Genomic DNA, 21526 nt, shown 5'->3' with positions numbered 1-21526 from the left:
CTCCTAAACAAAAATGTATACTATGTTTTGACGAGATAATGGACGTCATACTAAACTCCCAAATAAACAAAAACAAAAAAACATAAAGCATACAAGATTAACAGAGGCCAGAGGCTTTGACTTGGGACAGGCGTAAACATGAAGCGGGTTAAGCATGTGTTTGAGATGTCAACCATAAACCTATGCATTTGCGTGAACAGATTAAATCTTGTAGAAAGTCAGATGACATCAGATTGACATCGGATCGCTGTTGCCTTTTATCCAACCGAAATCATACGGAGAACTTTTATTGTTTCTGTGGATAGGTCGACGTTGTCTTGGATAAGGTTTTACCCCCAGAACAAGAATTAATACCATGTAGAATGTATGCCTCATCTTCAATTTTCCTATAATCTCATGATCAGCCAAACTTGTTAAAATATAGTTATCAAAAATGTGTCCATACATACGTTGCATTTGTAATGATAAACTTAAATTGAAGGGAGCAAAAATGTCTATTTATAGATACTATACATTCTGCTTAAGCAATACATCTATGAACTTTGTCAATGGGTATATCGTACTCGTTATTAAGTTCTGTGTATGCGCCATCATCCAAATGACAATACAGAAATATGTTTAAAACAGGTGGCATAATTTCAATTGAATGATCCAGTGAAATGTCTTTAGATAATGGATATTCATTTGAATGGATTACAACTTTAACTCTCTGTTTCCGTAAAATACTAGCAGCTGCATAAATTATTTACAACCTGTTTCGCTCGCAGTCACTGCTAAGATATCTTAGTTGAAGCTGATATGATTAACTTAACGGTTTACTTATCAAGTAAAGTTGTTAACAAGAATACTTTCTTGTGCACAGTCAAGTCATCTTTAGTCGTCGAAATGTAGGAAAAGCTGTTTCATGTTCACAATGAAATAGCTCTTAACTTTCTGATTTCAAATTGTGAAGCAAATATTTAGTGATGTAAGCGCGATGGTTTAAAGCTTTACTAGTAAAATTCTCATGAGTTATTTTGTAAATCAGATCATTGTAGGAGAAATGTGTAGCACCACTCAATACAGCTTGAGATTGCTCCTAAGAGGATACCTTATGAAGTTGAATAACTTGCTTACAGGCTTTATACATTTGCAAAATATGCAAACAGACAAATCAGAATGAGTTGTAAATCTACTGCCATCGTTGACATACCGAGAAGAGACTGGCTCAGTAGAATTGTATTGTAGTACATAGTCTTTGTACAGACAAAACAGAAGACGATAAGTTATGCTTACTTTGGAAATATTTATAGCAACTCTTATGATATTTTGTACTTTCAAATAGGATGTTTTAATTTTTTATATTCATCGACCAGTCTTCTGTAAACTTTATCTTTTCGTTTTCCCACTGCGGCAATACAACTGTATCTTCGTTTGAGTGTTGGACTACATAGTTTCTATTTACGTAGTAATTACCTGACATACTATGCATCTGTGAAAATCAATGGATAGTTTTTCCTCTTTAGCATAGGAAGGGTTTCATTATAACTGGACTGTGAAAATTCGACACGACTCGGAAGATTTTCAACAATTTTCCGATTCGATTCTTTATTTAGAAAAGGTTGGATTCGACAGAAATCAAAAACTAGGTTTCAGTTTGATTTGATCTTAATTTCGGACGATTTAAGATTTTAAAAACACTGAAGTAAAAGATATAAATATAACCGTTTTAAATATGATTCGTCGTACGCTAAAAGCACTATTAAGTACACGAACATCGATTAACAAAGAGGGACGAAAGATTCCAAAGGGACAGTCAAACTCATAAATCGAAGATAAACTGACAACGTCATGGCTAAAAATGAAAAAGACGAACAGATAAACAATAGTACACATGACACAACATAGAAATCTAAAGAATAAGCAACACGAACCCCACCAAAAACTAGGGGTGATCTCAGGTGCTCCGGAAGGGTAATCAGATCGACATGGGGCACCCGTCGTGTAGCTTATGTGATAACAAATCCGGTAAATTGTCTAGTTCGGTAGGGGACATTCATGAAAGGGAAAGAGATTGTAATTACGACGTAAGGAACATATCCGATATCATTTATGAAACGGTTATTCCATATCGGTAACCCAACTTGTGATGGTGTCCATAAAATTTACGAAGGGATGATTTTAACTTCACCATTTGGAACTCTTGGTTTAATAGCTTACTTGTGAGTAGCAACCCTCTATCAAGAAAATCATGATAGGAAATGCAAGCTCAGGAATATCGTATTAATTGGGAGATATATACCCCGTTTGCAGGTGCTGCTGGAATGTTGCTACTTAGAAATGGAAAGTTCACAATTCTGAAATCATCTCTTTTGTCGTAAAGTTTTGTTTTCAACAATGTTCAACAGACCCTTATTGTCAATATCTAGACGTAAGTGAAGATATGAGGCCGACTTAAGAGTATCTGTAGTATCCTTTATCTCTAGTTCGATTGGATAGATGCGTTCAACATAGTCAGTCAAAAACCGATAACAAAGTATATAAGGAATTCTGGAAACTATTGTTATTTTTACCAACCATCATAAAATTACAAAAATTACTGATTTTAAAAAATGTTGAGATAAAGTCTTGGTCTTGAATACAAATACTATAACTGACGAGTAATTTGGTGTGTTCTGAAACGGATAGAATGCAAACACATTTAATAAAAGTTGAATTGTAGATCCGAAAAGGTCAGAATTCTGTAAATTGTCGTATAAAATGTCAAATATTTTGAAGGAATGCAAAAGCATGCGGATTTAAAGTTGTAAATATTGTTTTTCAATATTTTTAGAATCTAATTCACTTAATTATTCTGCCTAAAAGTACAGATACGCCTAATTTCCTTTGCTTGTAAAAAATGTCGTTATTTTATAATTTTCAAGTAATTTCTGAAATAAACTTCAAATTTGCAAAAACTAACAGTATTTTTTTTGATATAATAACAACAACAACAATGATACTTTTTTTTGAGTGGGTTACACAGTAAGCTGTATAAGTAATCTTACATGAGGCCCTCATCATTAATAAACCGTTATCACAGAGATATGTCTCGCCTTTTTGTAATTTTGGCAATGAATTGTGCCAATTAATGCTAATACTATTGCAAACCAAATATCAATGACCCCCATAAATTGACCTAATCACAAACTAATACATGTAATGTAAGCAAACCAAAGAAAGTCAATATACCATGACTGAGGGGAGCGGAGCCAAATAATCTCCATGGCAATGCGATGTGACAATGCTAATACATCTGCATACCAATTATCATTGATGTACCACAAGTGGATCTCCATAAACTGACCTAATCACAAAGTAATACACGTAAAGTAAGCAAACCATTCAAAGTCAATAGACCATGACTGAGGGGGCGGAGCCAAAAAATCTCCATGGCAATGAGAGGTGGCAATAGTAATACATCTGCATACCAATTATCATTGACATACCACAAGTGGATCTCCATAAACTGACCTAATCACAAACTAATACATGTAAAGTAAGCAAACCATTCAAAGTCAATAGACCATGACTGAGGGGGCGGAGCCAAATAATCTCCATGGCAATGAGATGTGGCAATGGTAATACATCTGCATACCAATTATCATTGACATACCACAAGTGGTTCCCCATAAAACTGAGCTAATCACAAACTAATACATTGTTGACACCGTCGCCGTAGCCGTCGCCGAAGCCGAAAACAGCATACATATGTCTTACTTTTTGACTCCGTCAAGGCGAGACAAAAATCAATCAATATGCAAACATATGCATTGCATAACTTATTATGAAAAGTCGAGTATTTTAGTAACGTGCAATGCAACTGCTCAAATGTTATGAAAAAATACAAATGATGACATAATAAGTTTTCAATATTATTTATACAGCTAGATTTATAGCAAGAAACTATCTGTTATTTGGATTTGAAAGAACTTACACTTGTAATATTTCTTAACGGTATTGGCAAATCATTCCAAAAAAAAATGGTCCAGAATACATAAACAGATTTTTGAAACAATTATAATTTTAGTTTAAGGAGTATGAGGGTTCTGTGAACAGCATTTCTAAAGGGGTATGGACTTTTGTCTGAAACATAATGAAACTCATTAGTAAAATATGACGGGGCATCATTTTAAAGGCATACTAATTTTGTGATATTTTATTCTCTGTTCTATTGTCATACAGTTTAAGTGTTTGAATAAGGAATCATAAGGAACGAAAGGGTCTGTTTCTAGTATTAGTCTAGCTATCTTTTGTAATTTTGATATTCAATTTAAACCCTCACTGCTACACCTACTCCACACGAACATATATTACTAACAAGTTTCATTATTCTAGATTTAGAAAATCTAAATCTTTAATAGTAGATATTGCCTAGATGAAATTTTTGAGCAGATCACATCAATTTGGTTAGTCAATGTGAGGGAAGGTTTAATTGTTAGTGCCTAAGTGATTTTCTCATGTAGAAGATTTTATCACTTGATTGTTGATAGATAAAAAACTCTCTTTATAATATGGCATTGCTCTTTGCTTGATACCATTGCATCATTCCTCAATACCATGTAATCTTCTCGAAACTCGTTTGGATCAATTAATTGCATTTATCTAGAATATATAATAATAAAAACATATATAAGTTCACACATCCTAAATCCGACATAATTAATTCGCACCTACTTATGGTTAAACGTAACATCATGAATCAGTGATGATGTCGCCAAAAATTCGTCCACCAGTGCTGGTTTCATCATAAAGTTATACACCACTGATGGTGACACCCTAAATTCATCCACCAATGATGGTGACACCATAAATTAACAGACCACTGATGGTGACACCCTTTAAATTTACACACCTCTAATGGTGATACCCTTCTATTTGACACTCTAAGGATGGTGACATCCTAAATGAAAACATAAATGATAAAGACACACCACTGGCTGTGACATCACAAAGTCACAGACCTTGATAAGAACACCTGATATTCATACATCTAAGATAATAAAGACCAAATGATTCACACATTACTGATAGTAACAAGGATGTATAAAATAACTGCTCATAGTTATGACCATAAATGTTTACAAATGATACACATTTAATTCACATCTTGAATTACTTCATCACTGATATTAACACCTTAACATTCGTAATTAACTACGATGATGCCCTATATTCATACAGTACTGATGTTGACAACTTGAAATCATGAATCAGTGATGTTGACGCACTAAACTCTAAATCCAATCAACACAGAAAGTGACACCCAATATTCACACACCACTGACGACAACAACAACAATGTAGACACCACTGATGTTAACAAGCTACATAACACCAGTGATTCGGGCGGTCTTAAATCAATCACCACTGATTGCGACATTTAACCATCTCAAATTCAAGCACCACTTATGTTTACACACCACTGCTAGTGAAACACTTCTAAATTCACTTACCAGTGACAGTGAAGCCCCATAAAATCACGCACCACTTAAAATTAGCACACAACTGAAATGGATACACCGTCAATTTATCCGCCAATGAAGATGATTATCTTCATTCACATACAAACTGACGATGATACATTCAATTCATCCAGCAATAATAGTAATATCCTTTATATCACCCCACTAATAATGACAGCCTATATATATATGCATCCGTCAAAAATGGTGATAATCCTTATTCTCACCCAACTAATTTTGACGCCTTTAATTCATCAAACAATTATGATAATATCAATAATTCACTAACAACTGATAAGACTCCTTCAATTAATCCACCAAAATTGGTTATATACCTAATTCACATACTACTTTTGATGACTTCTCCAAGATGTTGAAATCGCTTATCTAGCACCTCTGATAATGACGTCTTCAATAAATATTTTCATAAAAGGAATATCAGAATTTAAAAACAACTGATGCTGACGTCTTCAATTCCCCCATTAAAAATGGTGACATCTATAATATATACATCACTGATGACGAATCTTTCAATTCAGCAACCCATTATGGTAATACCACTTATTCATATACCACTGAGGATAGAGCTTTTATTCATCAACCAATAATGGTGGTATTCGTAATAAATACTCCAGATTGGTAACACACATAAGATTAACACACATCTGATGTTGGAACTGTTTAAATTGTACATCATTGTTTGTGACACCCTTAATTAACACACCACTGACGGTAAAACCCTTCAAATTCACATATCACTGATGGTGAAATCGTAAATTCACACACAACTGATAGTGACATTATTTATTCCTACACAGCTGCTGGTAAAACCCTTTCAATTCACACACCACTGAAAGTGACATGCCACACATCTGGTGTTGAAACCTTTGAAATTCGTTCATGATTGTTCGTGACGCCCTAAATTAACCAACCAATGATTGTGACACAATTAATTAACAGACCACGGAAGGTGAAACCCTTTAAATTCACACACTTCCAATGGTGACACCCTTATAATTCACACTCTAATGATGGTGACATCCTAAATGAAAACATAAATGAAAAAGACACACCACTGGCTATGACACAACAAAGTCAAATACCTTGATAGTGGCTCCTGATATTCTTACATCTAAGATAACCAAGACCAATAAATTCACACACCGCTGATAGTAACAAAGATGTAGAAAATTACTGCTCATAGTTATGACCATAAATGAACAAATATAATGATTACACATTAAATTCACACACCACTTATTATCACATCTTGAAATACCGCATCACTGATGTAAACACCTTAACATCTGGAATTAACTAAAAAGGTGCCCTTTATTCATACACTACTGATGTTGACAACTTGAACTCATGAATCAGTGATGGTGACGCACTAAACGCTAAATCCAATCAATATAGAATGTGACACCCAATATTCACACACCACTGACGACAACAACAACAATGTAGGCACCACTGATGTTAACAACCTACATAACACCAGTGATTCGGGCGCTCTTAAATCAATCACCACTGATTGCGACACTAAATCATCTCAAATTCAAGCACCACTTATGTTTACATACCACTGCTAGTGAAACACTCTTAAATTCACTTACCAGTGAAAGTGTAGGCCAATAAAATCATGCACAATTCCAAATTAACAAACAACTGAGATGGAGACACCGTCGATGTTTCCGTGAATGAAGATGATTATAATCATCATTCACATACCAACTGACGATGATACATTCAATTCATCCAGCAATAATAGTAATATCCTTTATTATCACCCCACTAATGATGACAGCCTAAATATGCATTCGCCAATAATGGTGATAATCCTAATTCTCACCAAACGTATTTTGACGCCTTGAATTCATCAACCAACTATGGTAATATCCATAAATTTTCTCACAACTGATTATGACTCCTTCAATTAATCCAGCAAACATGGTTATATTGCTTATTTATCACAACTGATGTTGACGTCTACAATACATCCAAGTTAAATGGTAAGATCTCTAAAATATACATCTCTGATGACACCCTTAATTCACACACCACTGATAGTGACATGCTAAATTTACACACCATTGATATTTACAGCATTAATTCACACACAACTACACATGCCCGATTCTGACATCCTCAAATATTTACACACAGCTGATGGTGAAACTCTTTAAATTCACACAACACTGATGGTGACATGCTACACATCTGATGTTGAAACCTTTCAAATTCGAACATCATTGTTGTCGACACCCTTAATTCACACACCACTGATGGTTAAACCCTTCAAATTTACACACCACTAATGGTGACATCCTAAAATCAAACACCACTGATCGTGACATCATTAATTCACATACAACTACACATGCCCGATTCTGACATCCTCAATTTTCACCTTCTTATGGTGACACCCTGAAATCACGAATCAGTGACAATGACGCCCTAATTTTCATACACAAGTGATGGTTTCAACATAAATTACAAAACCACTTATGTTGAAACCCTAATTGTACAAACCACTGACGGTGAAACCCTTTAAATTTACATATTACTGATGGTGTCATGCTTTAAATTCACACAGCACTGTAGATGAAACCTTTCAACTGATCACACTAATTATGGAGTCACCCTTTCAATTCACACACCACTGATAGAAAAACCCTGCAAATTCACACACCGCTAATGCTAAAACCATTTAAACTTGAACATCACAGATAGTGACACGCTTTAAATTCACTTATCCCTGATGATGAAACCCTTCAACTGTTCACTCTGATAATTGTGAACCCCTTTGAATTCACACTCTAATGGTGGTGACCCTTCACTCACCTGATGACAGGGATGATGAATCATTAAATTTACTCACCACTGATGTTGGTATCCCTAATACATACACCTCTGGAAGGTGAAACCCTGAAATATCAGACGACTGATAGTAACACGCTAAATCCAATCAACACTAAAGGTAACATCCTATATTCACATACTACTGACGACAACAACCAAAATGTAGGCACAATTCATGTTAACACCCTTAATGTATAACACCAGTGATTATGTAGGTCTAAAATCAATCACCACTGAATGTGACACCATCAACATTAACCACTGATGATTCAATCAAATATTACACACCACTGATGTTGACACTACATAATCAAATACAACTAATGTTGATACCTTTAATTAATACAATACTGATTTCACCCTATATTTAACAGTCTTTTAATAATGACATCCAATAATTTCACATACTAGTAATGATGGCACCCTTAATACACACACAACTGATAGTGAAACACTTCTAAATTCACAAACCACTGAAAATGACCCCGTATAAAGTCACTTCTGTTGATCCCTTTATTTTTTTTACACAACAACTGATGATGACACATTCAATTGGTGCACTAATAATGGTGATATCCCTTATTCACACAGCACTGACAATAACCTCTTCAATTCATTAGCCAAAAAAAAAAAGGAAAACCCTGCTTCAAACACCACTGATGATTACATCCTCAAATTAAAACACCACTTATGATGACGTCATCAATTCATTAGTAAAAAAATGTTGATAACCTTGCTACAAACACCACTGAAGATGACACCCTCAACTCAAACACCACCGATAATGAATCCCTCAATTCAACCACCAAAAATGGTAATATCCCGAATTCATACATTACTGACAAAAATATCCTGAATTCAAACACCACCCACGATGTTGCCTTACAATGTATAAACCATTGATAGACATCCTGTTTTTGATACACTGATTATGACACCGATGGTAACACCTTAAATCAAAACTCCTATAAGGATGAATATAATCAAGGGATATTTTTTGTGTCAATCATGTCAGTGCTCAATATCAGATTGTCTCAGGTAAACAAGCAAAATCAATATGATAGAAATATGCGAAACAAAGAACAGTGGGGTTGAGTTATCCATTTGTGTTAAGCGGTTAATAAAAGACAGCTGATAACTTTTACCCCAAAAAAAATAATAGTTATAACTTGTACATAATTACAGTTTGTCCACAACGTGTTTATCATTTATATTTATTACACACAATTTTTCAATTAATGACTAAAGTTTGTATGTCTGTTTTAATACAGAATGAAAGCACACCAGTATCTGGTGCTGCCTACCATGGACACCTAGAAGTAGTCCGTTATCTGGTAAAAGTCGGCTGTGACAAGGAAGCAACTGACAAGGTGATTATAGATATTATCACCTTAGTCTGATCATATTTCTTTTTATATTGAATCATTAAAAATCAGGTTGTAAAATCAGACAGATTTAATGGACAACACATACTTGTTAGATTAAAATATATAGTGTGAACATTTTCATCGCCAAACTAATTGAGATAGTCAACATGATAAAGGTGATTTGTTTTGTTTTTCGTACAAAAATATTATTATGTTAACCTCTGATTTTACATGGAGTTAATGCTAATAATCATACAGATACAGTTTAGAAAAAATATTTTGATCATGGTTGATACTCTATTGAATTATATAAAGAGAAATTTCAATTCACTTCTCTTGTTTCAAATGATTTGTACATTTAAAAAAAACATTTTACATAATTATTTGATCATAGTCATAGAATTGTATTTTAATTGATGTTTTGTAGAATATATGAATTACCCTAAATCCGGGAACCTGAATTTGCACCCACCTATGGTGAAACTTTAAAATCAGAAATTAATGATGATGACGACAAAAAGTCGTACGCAAACTAATGACGCTGATACCTAAAATTCACATGCCACTGATGGTTGAACCCTAAATTCACATATTATTGATGATGAATTCCTTTGAATTCACATACCACTAACTGTGACACTCTTTTTATTCATTAACCACTTATGATGACACCCTTTAGATACACACACCACTGCTATTTAAAGACACCCTTAAATTCACACACCTCTGGTGATTAAACCGTTTCAAATTACACTCCAACGATAGTGACATCCTACATTAAAAAATCACTGATGGTGACATCTAATAATCAGACACTTTAGATAATCAGGATCCATTAGTTCATACAACAATCATATTGCCGTGATAAAGGGTGTAGAAAATTGCGAAGTAATTATGACGACATCCTCAATTCATGCACTTATGATGGTGACAATCTTAAAACATAAAGATGACGCCTTAAATTCAAATACATATGATGATGACAGGGTAAATTTTCAAACTTCTCATAACAACACAATTGATGCTGACCTGGAAAATTGTAACACATTGATAGGCACAAAATGGATGATAATAGGGTTATTCGAAAACCACTAATGTCATAATAAATTCGCAAACCACTGATGATCACGACATTGACGCTGACATTGTACAATCGCCAAACACTTATATTGTACGGTCACACTATTCATGATGACATGGTGATTTCGCAAACCACTAGTGGTCACATCATTGATAGTGGTACGATGATTCGCACACCACGACATTGACAATGACATTGTACAATTGCAAAGTACTTACATTGTACGGTCACACTATTGATGGTCATATGGTGAATTGCAAACCACTGGTTGTATCACTTATGGTGGCACCCTCAATTCTTCTCTGGTCTTTGTTAGTCTTGTATTATTTTAATTTTAGTTTCTCGTGTACAATTTGGAAATTAGTATGGCGTTCATTATCACTGAACTAGTATATATTTGTTTAGGGACCAGCTCAAGGACGCCTCCGGGTGCGGGAATTTCTCGTTACATTTAAGACCTATTGGTGACCTTCTGCTGTTGTTTTTTTCTATTGTCGGGTTGTTGTCTCTTTGATACATTCCTCCTTTCGATTCTCAATTTTATCCATTAAGAATAGTGATATCCCCAATCCTACACAACTGGTGCTAACGCATTCAATTAATCAATGAAATATATTGGTTTTCCTTATTCACTCGCCACTCACTCATGATAAATCCTTCAGTTCATTCCTAAATAATAGTAATATCCTAAGTTGACTCCTTAAATTCATCCACCTAAATTCTGATATCCCTTAGCCATCCATCCGTTAAAAATGGTGTTATCCGTAATTCACAGACAACTGATAATGACTGTTTCAATTCATTCATAAAAGATATGATATACCTCTATCACATAACGAACCTCTCATGCCCATTCGGTCAATTCATCCATCAATAATGGTGAAATTCCATATTCTAACACCACATTTTAAATTCGTTTACAAACAAATGGTGATGCTAATTCACACACCACTGTTAATGACACCCTGAATTAAATTACCATTGATAATAAAATTTAAATTCATTCACCATTAAAAGTGATATCACTAATACACACTACTGATGAGGATTCCATTACTTGAACCACCAATAATGGTATTATCCGTCATTCCAACACCACTGATAATGACGCCTTCAATTCACCCGCTAATATTAATAATATCCATCATTCTCACGCCACTGATAATGAAGCCTACAATTCACCGACGATTAATGATAATATACGTCATTCTCACACCACTGATAATGACGCCTTCAATTCACACTACAATAATGGTATTATCCGTGATTCCCACACCACTAATAATGACGCCTTAAATTTATCTATCAATAATGGTTACATCCGTCATTCACACACCATTCATAATGACGCCTACAATTCACCCGCTAATATTAATAATATTCATCATTCTCACGCCACTGATAGTGGCGCCTAAAATTCACCGAGGAATGATGGTAATATCCGTCATTCTCACACCACGGATAATGACGATATCAATTCACCCGCTAATATTAATAATATCCATCCTATCACGCCACTGATAATGACGCCTACATTTCACCGACGAATAATGGTAATATACGTCATTCCCACACCACTGATAATAACACCTTCAATTCACCCACCAACATAGGTTATATACGTCATTCTCTTACCACTGAAAATGACGCCTACAATTAACCGATCTATTATGGTAATATACGTCATTCAAATACCTTATTCACACCCCACTGACAATAACCTCTTCAATTTATTAGCCAAAAAAAAAAGGAAAATCCTGCTTCACACACCACTAATGATTACATCCTCAATTTAAACACCCCTTATGATGACGTCATCAATTCATTAGTAAAAAATGTTGATAATCTTGCTACAAACACCACTGAAAATTTCACACTCAACGCAAACACCACCGATAATGAATCCCTCAATTCATCCACCAAAAATGGTGATATCCCAAATTCATACATTACTGACAAAAACATCCTGAATTCAAACACCAACCACGATGTTGCCTTACAATGTATAAACCATTGATGGACATCCTGTTTTTGATACACTGATTATGACACCGATGGTAACACCTTAAATCAAAACTCCTATAAGGATGAATATAATCTAGGGATGTTTTTTGTGTCAATCATGTCAGTGCTCAATATCAGATTGTCTCAGGTAAACAAGCAAAATCAATATGATAGAAATATGCGAAACACAGAACAGTAAGGTTGAGTTATCCATTTGTGTTAAGCGGTTAATAAAAGACAGCTGATACGGTAACTTTTACCCCCAAAAAAATAATAGTTATAACTTTTTCATAATTACAGTTTGTCAACAACGTGTTTATCATTTATATTTATTACACACAATTATTTAATTAATGACAAGAGTTTGTATGTCTGTTTTATTTCAGAATGGAGCCACACCATTATTTTGTGCTGCCTACCATGGACACCTAGAAGTAGTCCGTTATCTGGTAAAAGTCGGCTGTGACAAGGAAGCAATTGACAAGGTGATTATAGATAGTATCATTTCAGTCTTATCATATTTCTTTTTATATTGAATCATTTAAAAATCTGGTTGTCAATCAGACAGGTTTAATAGACAACACATACTTGTTAGATTAAAATAAATAGTGTGTACATTTTCATTGCCAAACTAATTGAGATAGTAAACATGATAAACTTTAAGGTGATTTTTTTGTTTTTCTTACAAAAATATTATTATGTTAACCTATGATTTTACATGGAGTTAATGCTATTAATCATACAGATACAGTTTAGAAAAAATATTTTGATCATGGTTGATACTCTATTGAATTATATAAAGAGAAATTTCAATTCACTTCTCTTGTTACAAATGATTTGTACATTTAAAAAAAACCATTTTACATAATCATTTGATCATAGTCATAGAATTGTATTTACTTGATGTTTTGTAGAATATATGAATTACCCTAAATCCGGGAACCTGAATTTGCACCCACCTATGGTGAAACTTTAAAATCAGAAATTATTGATGATGACGACAAAAAGTCGTACGCAAACAAATGACGCTGATACCTTAAATTCACATGCCACTGATGGTGGAACCCTAAATTCACATATTATTGATGATGAATTCCTTTGAATTCACATACCACTAACCACTAACTGTGACACCCTTTTAATTCATTAACCATTGATGATGACACCCTTTAAAAAAACACACCACTGCTATGTAAAGACACCCTTAAATTCACACACCTCTGGTGATTAAACCGTTTCAAATTACACTCCAACGATAGTGACATCCTACATTAAAAAATCACTGATGGTGACATCTAATAATCAGACACTTTAGATAATCAGGATCCATTAGTTCATACAACAATCATATTGCCGTGATAAAGGGTGTAGAAAATTGCGAAGTAATTATGACGACATCCTCAATTCATGCACTTATGATGGTGACAATCTTAAAACATAAAGATGACGCCTTAAATTCAAATACATATGATGATGACAGGGTAAATTTTCAAACTTCTCATAACAACACAATTGATGCTGACCTGGAAAATTGTAACACATTGATAGGCACAAAATGGATGATAATAGGGTTATTCGAAAACCACTAATGTCATAGTAAATTCGCAAACCACTGATTATCACGACATTGACGCTGACATTGTACAATCGCCAAGCACTTATATTGTACGGTCACACTATTCATGATGATATGGTGATTTCGCAAACTACTAGTGGTCACATCATTGATAGTGGTACGATAATTCGCACACCACGACATTGACGATGACATTGTACAATCGCAAAACACTTACATTGTACGGTCACACTATTGATGGTCACATGGTGAATTGCAAACCACTGGTTGTGTCACTTATGGTGACACCCTCAATTCTTCTCAGGTCTTTGTTAGTCTTGTATTATTTTAATTTTAGTTTCTTGTGTACAATTTGGAAATTAGTATGGCGTTCATTATCACTGAACTAGTATATATTTGTTTAGGGACCAGCTAAAGGACGCCTCCGGGTGCGGGAATTTCTCGTTACATTGAAGACCTATTGGTGACCTTCTGCTGTTGTTTTTTCTATGGTCGGGTTGTTGTCTCTTTGATACATTCCCCATTTCTATTCTCAATTTTATCCATTAAGAATAGTGATATCCCAAATCCTTACACAACTGGTGCTGACGCATTCAATTAATCAATGAAATATATTGGTTTTTCTTATTCACACGCCACTCATGATAAATCCTTCAGGTCATTCCTAAATAATAGTAATATCCTAAGTTGACTCCTTAAATTCATCCACCTAAATTCTGATATCCCATAGCCATCCATCCGTTAAAAATGGTGTTATCCGTAATTCACAGACAACTGATAATGACTGTTTCAATTCATTCATAAAAGATATGATATACCTCTATCACATAACGAACCTCTCATGCCTATTCGGTCAATTCATCCATCAATAATGGTGAAATTCCATATTCTAACACAACATTTTAAATTCGTTTACAAACACATGGTGATGCTAATTCACACACCACTGTTGATGACACCCTGAATTAAATTACCATTGATAATAAAATTTAAATTCATTCACCATTAAAAGTGACATCACTAATACACACTACTGATGAGGATTCCATTACTTGAACCACCAATAATGGTATTATCCGTCATTTCATTACCACTGAAAATGACGCCTTCAATTCACCCGCTAATATTAATAATATCCATCATTCTCACGCCACTGACAATGAAGCCTACAATTTACCGACGAATAATGGTAATATACGTCATTCTCACACCACTGATAATGACGCCTTCAATTCACACTACAATAATGGTCTTATCCGTGATTCCCACACCACTAATAATGACGCCTTAAATTTATCTACCAATAATGGTTACATCCGTCATTCCCACACCAATCATAATGACGCCTTCAATTCACCCGCTAATATTAATAATATTCATCATTCTCATGCCACTGATAGTGGCGCCTACAATTCACCGAGGAATGATGGTAATATCCGTCATTCTCACACCACTGATAGTGACGACATCAATTCACCCGGTAATATTAATAATATCCATCCTTCTCACGCCACTGATAATGACGCCTACAATTCACCGACGAATAATGGTAATATACGTCATTTCAATACCACTGATGATGACGCCTTCAATTCACAATCAAACAATGGTAATATCCCTCCGTATCTTACCATTGATAATGACGCCTTCAATTCAACTACAATAATGGTTATATCCGTCATTCTCATACCGATAATAGTGACGCCTTCAATTCATCCACTAAACATGGTAATATCCGTCATTTTCATACCACTGACAATGTCGCCTTCAATTTACCAACCAACAATGGTTACATCCATCATTTTTACACAACTAATAATGATGCCTTCAAGTCACCCCACTATAAAAGTAAAATTTATAATTCTCACACCACTGAAAATGACGCATTCAATTTACCCAATAATAATGATAATATCCATAATTCTTAAACCATTGATAATGACGCTTTCAATTCACCCACCAATGATGGTAATATCCATCGTTCTCACAACATTGAGAAAGACGCCTTCAATTCATCCACCAACAATGGTAATATCCGTCATTCTCACACCACTGATAGTGACGCCTTCAATTTACCCACATATAATGGTAATAGCCGTCATTCTCACACCACTGATAATGACGCCTTTAATTCACCCGCTAATATTAATAATATCCATCATTCTATCGCTACAGATAATGGCAATTGAAATTAACCGAGGAATGATAGAAAAATCCGTCATTTTCACGTCACTGATAATGACGCCTTCAATTCACCGACGAATAATGGTAATATTCGTCATTCTCACACCACTGATAATGACGCCTTCAATTCACCGACGAATAATGGTAATATACGTCATTTCAATACCACTGATAATGACGCCTTCAATTTCCACTACAACAATGGTTATAACCGTGATTCCCACACCATTGATAATGACGCCTTCAATTCATCCACCAAAAATGGTTATGTCCGTTATTCTCAAATCACTGATAATAACGCATTCAATTCACCCACGAACATAGGTGATATACGTCATTCTCTTACCACTGATAATGACGCCTACAATTCACCGATCTATTATGGTAATAAACGTCATTCCAATACCACTGATAATGACGCCTTCAATTCACCATCCAACAATGGTAATATCCTTCCTGATCTTACCATTGATAATGACGCCATATATTCAAACTACAATAATGGTTATATCAGTCATTGTCACACCGATAATAATGCCGCCTTCAATTCACCCACAAACAATTGTAATATCCGTCAGTCTCTTACCACTGATAATTGCGCCTTCAATTCATCCACTTAACATGGTAATATCCGTCATTTTCATACCACTGATAATGTCGCCTTCAATTTACCCACCAACAATGGTTACATCCATCATTCTCACACAACTAATAATGATGCCTTCAAGTCACCCCACTATAAAAGTAAAATTCATAATTCTCATACCACTAACCTATAATGGTAATATCTGTCATTTTCACATCATTGATAATGAAGCCATCAGTTCACTCACCAATTATGGTAATATCCATCGTTCTCACAACCCTGATAATGCCTTCAATTTACCCACCAATAATGATAATATCCATCATTCATAAACCATTGATAATGGCGCTTTCAATTCACTCACCAATGATGGTAATATCCATCGTTCTCACAACATTGAGAAAGACGCCTTCAATTCATCCACTAATAATGGTATTATCCGTCATTTTTATACTATTGATAATGACGCCTGTAAATCATCGACCAACAATGGTAATATCCGTCATTCTCACACGATTGATAATTACGCCTTCAATTGATCCACCACCAATGATAATATTAATCATTCTTATACCACTAATAATGACACCATCAATTTAACCACCAACAATAGTTATATCCGACATTCTAGCACTGTTAAAATCACCCGCCCAATAAAGGTGATATATATAGATTCTTTCATTGATACCAGTGGACTATCGGATTTATCCAATCGAGATAGTTAAAGTTTATAATTTAACTATCGTGATTGGATAAAGCCGATAATTCACGAGTAACTATGTAAGAATCTGTTTCTCTTATGATTAAAAAGACATTTTCTTTTTTGTTAACCGAAAATCCCTTTCGAGTGCCTTTCACATTGCACGAAGTTGTCAATTTCATTACCACCACACGTTGATTAAATTTTTTTATACAATGGGTTTAGAAAGGGATAAATTTTCATAGAACTAGAGAAAATAATTTACACACTCCTGATGAGTATATAAAAACAAGTATGACTGGTAATTTTATTCAGTTTAGATCACTGATGTATATGATATATATCATTCGTTCATAATGTATTTATATTTATAACATAACATTGTCCAGTTTTTCATACAAGTGTTGATGTTTATTATATTTTTTTATAACAGGATGGCGACACACCATTAGTTAATGCTGCAGTAGGAGGACATCTGGATATTATAAGTTACCTGGCCAGCGTTGGATGTAATATACATTCCAGATCAAACGTAATGAAAGATATATCTGCTGTCTGATCCTACTTCTGTTGAAATTGAATTATTAATCAGACAGGTTTGATACACGACACAATTTGTGAAATGTTTAGGATGGACTATCATTTTTCAAGCACTGAATCTATGAATGAGGTTTCAAAGTGTTATCTTGATAAACTCTGTTAACATATTAGGTCAGCTGATAATAATCGTACAAGTCTTTCTAAATCCATTGATATAAATAGTTTATGCATCTCTTTTAACAACGTAATATTTTTGAAACATGACATGCTACATCTCACGCTAGCACATGGTGTTGAGTTTTTACCACTGATTCTGATATGAAAAATGTTGATATTACATATTTTTATATGTTGAAATTGCAAATTTTAGGGACATTATAACATATATTTTATTTTGTTGATATTAATAACGCAATAATATCTAGAATATCACTTTAAAGTTATAAACTCAATTTCAATAGGACGGATCAACAGCATTACACGGAGCTGCTGTGTATGGACATCTACATGTCACCAGATGGTTAATAGAAGAAGGAGGTATCAGTTCGCTGGTCACAACATCTACGGTAACATTTGGCATTATTTACTATGTTATAACACCCGAGGTAACCTTTGACACTAAATATTAAGTGTTAAGTTTATATATTAAGCGTTTAGTTTAAAACTGTTTTGAAAAAAAATAAACGAGTAGTTGATGTTGTTTAATTTGGCATACTGAATACTGTAAACCAACTTATTTTCGCGAGCGACTTATTTATGCGATTCTCGCGAGTAGAAATAACGCGAATATAAATCGTCGCGAATATGTTTAATTCTGATCTTTCCTTATTATAATTCGTCAAGTAAATCAGAAAATCGTGAAATTAAATAGCCGCGAAGTGGTCAAGAAAGGGTAAAACGCAAAATAAAGTATCCGCGAAAATTAGTTGGTTTACAGTATTGTGAATTGTTCTGGAAATAAAAACCATATTTCTTATGATTGTTAATAACTAAAATCATACTACAAGACTGATAGCCATAGACAAAATAAATCGTCCACACCTTTATATATATTGTTTATTAGTCGTCTTACACTAAAACAAAATCATAATCAGCTTATGCACATACCAACTAATCACAATGACAGCCACCAATACACAATCCCTTCGCTTACATCCCAAACACTAACAATAAATCATCACTGACACAAAGCAAGTTTTCATATGCATGACAATAAATCAGGTACTACACAAAAATCAAAATGAATCCCCTTTCGATATCAGCCACCAATCAAACATTTGACATCAATCATGTAGTCCCAAAAGACACTTAATACACAAAAATCAACATTCAGCCTACACCGATGCAAATAATTAATCACAAAAATTAAAGTAATCAGTTACAACCAAAAGATAGATACACAAAAGCGAGTAAATAGCCAGTACTGAAACAAGACACATAATACACACATACGCATTTAGCTCATATCGGTGCAAGTAACAAATCAAACCCGTGACAGTAATCTGGTACTGCTTAAAGACACTCAATACGCAAAAAATCATCTTTGATCACAAATGACAGTTATCAGGTACAAAAAAGAACAACCATCTAATTACACCATTATCACAACTCAACACTACTCAAACACGAGACAGTCAACATGTTCAATCAACAACAAACTCTATTCATTGCACTATAATCAGTGGCAATTAAACCACTCAAATTATATATAATAACCAACCAAACATGGGACAGTTAACATGTCCTACCAACAACAAACTCCCTTTATCGCACTATCCTCACTGGCACAAACAATTAAACAATACAGTTATAGAGTCACCAATAGTACCAATCAAACATCCAAAGGTCAATAAAAACTAACTACAACGAACCATCGTATTACAATTTAATCACTTACACTAGCAGTTAAACAATTAAACACTATGAAAGTATTGTCACACATATGACTGTCTCTAATTTAACAATTTTAAACACGTTTTTTAAGACGCAACCCTGATATATAAAGGGTTACTTTTAAGGTAATAATTTTGACGAAATAGCAGTTAATACTGCTATAACATGTTACGCTGACAGTTAACCCAATTACATACATGCGCATGATCAAGCAACATCGATGTCTACAAATCATAAATTCTGGTTTGTCTCTTATACTAGGTTATCTAAACGAAAATAAATTGAATATATTTTAAAAGTCACTCTGTTGAAATATTGAGATAAATTATAAAAAAACAAACAAATGTATAGAGCTGTCTGTATTGCTTGAAATATAAAGGAAGACTGAACTTTATTTTATATGTACAAGTTTAAATTTGTGTATTTTAGGGAAACACTCCATATATGCTGGCTGCAAAAGAAAACAGCAATGACTCTCCTGAGATAAAAAAGAGGAAGACAGAAATAATGAACTACCTCAAGGTACATGTTATGTTGAATAAATGAAAGTTAGAATATGTACATTTTTATTGACAGTTTTTTCAAAACTTTGTGAACAAAAGGCATATGTGACAGGTTATTGATATAATTAACATCAGTATTCATTACTACCAATACGTATCGCACCGCGGGTTAATTATATCGTTGTGTTGGGTTGAACGCAGTCGAAAAGTGACCCACTATGGATCTGTAGGGGTTAGTAAATTTCTTAGTGGGTTCATGACGACATGTCTACTGTTATCGGTCACGTAATCATTTGGTTTTATTGTATTTTATTATTTCTTTTCCTACAAAACACTTCAGGAAAAGTGCGATAGATTCTTTATACGGTTCACCATTGACCCCATACGTCCCATAGATGGTGAGTAAAATCAATAATAGATTCTGCCTGCGGCCGTACCTACTTTAGTTTGTAAATACCCTCTATGAATCCGTATGCAACAATAGAGAACCATATCACTTATTATATCAGTTTGACGATAATTTTGAGGCTATTTCTCGAGGCCATGGTCCAGTGACTTTGACTCAAGTAGTAATTGTTTATGTAATGTTTTATGTTTAAGTTATTTTGATTGGAAGAACTTGTGATAGATCAACGATATTTTGAAGTTTCATTACCATCAGGAAATATCAGTTTGATGACAATTTTGAGGAATTGTTTCCTAAGCTATGACCTAGAGACTTAGAATTTTATAGCCATTTTAAACGTT

The 21526-nt window shown here is 34.1% G+C and overlaps 1 protein-coding gene across 1 annotated transcript in view; it reads left to right on the top strand.

Annotated features, from left to right (window-relative positions):
- Positions 1 to 9066: 9066 nt before the first annotated feature.
- LOC134694105 (uncharacterized) overlaps positions 9067 to 21526 on the top strand; it is a 59777-nt gene continuing 47317 nt past the window's right edge. The window contains exons 1-6 of the mRNA XM_063555100.1: positions 9067 to 9159; positions 9617 to 9715; positions 13184 to 13282; positions 18277 to 18375; positions 18845 to 18949; positions 20706 to 20798. Of these exons, the coding sequence (XP_063411170.1) occupies positions 9067 to 9159; positions 9617 to 9715; positions 13184 to 13282; positions 18277 to 18375; positions 18845 to 18949; positions 20706 to 20798 (588 nt within the window). The remainder of the gene's footprint in view (positions 9160 to 9616; positions 9716 to 13183; positions 13283 to 18276; positions 18376 to 18844; positions 18950 to 20705; positions 20799 to 21526) is intronic.

This window comes from Mytilus trossulus, chromosome 13, assembly GCF_036588685.1.
Source record: "Mytilus trossulus isolate FHL-02 chromosome 13, PNRI_Mtr1.1.1.hap1, whole genome shotgun sequence".
Taxonomy (NCBI): domain Eukaryota; kingdom Metazoa; phylum Mollusca; class Bivalvia; order Mytilida; family Mytilidae; genus Mytilus; species Mytilus trossulus.
Note: the sequence above shows the minus strand (reverse complement) of the source record. Positions and strands in the feature narration are given on the sequence as shown.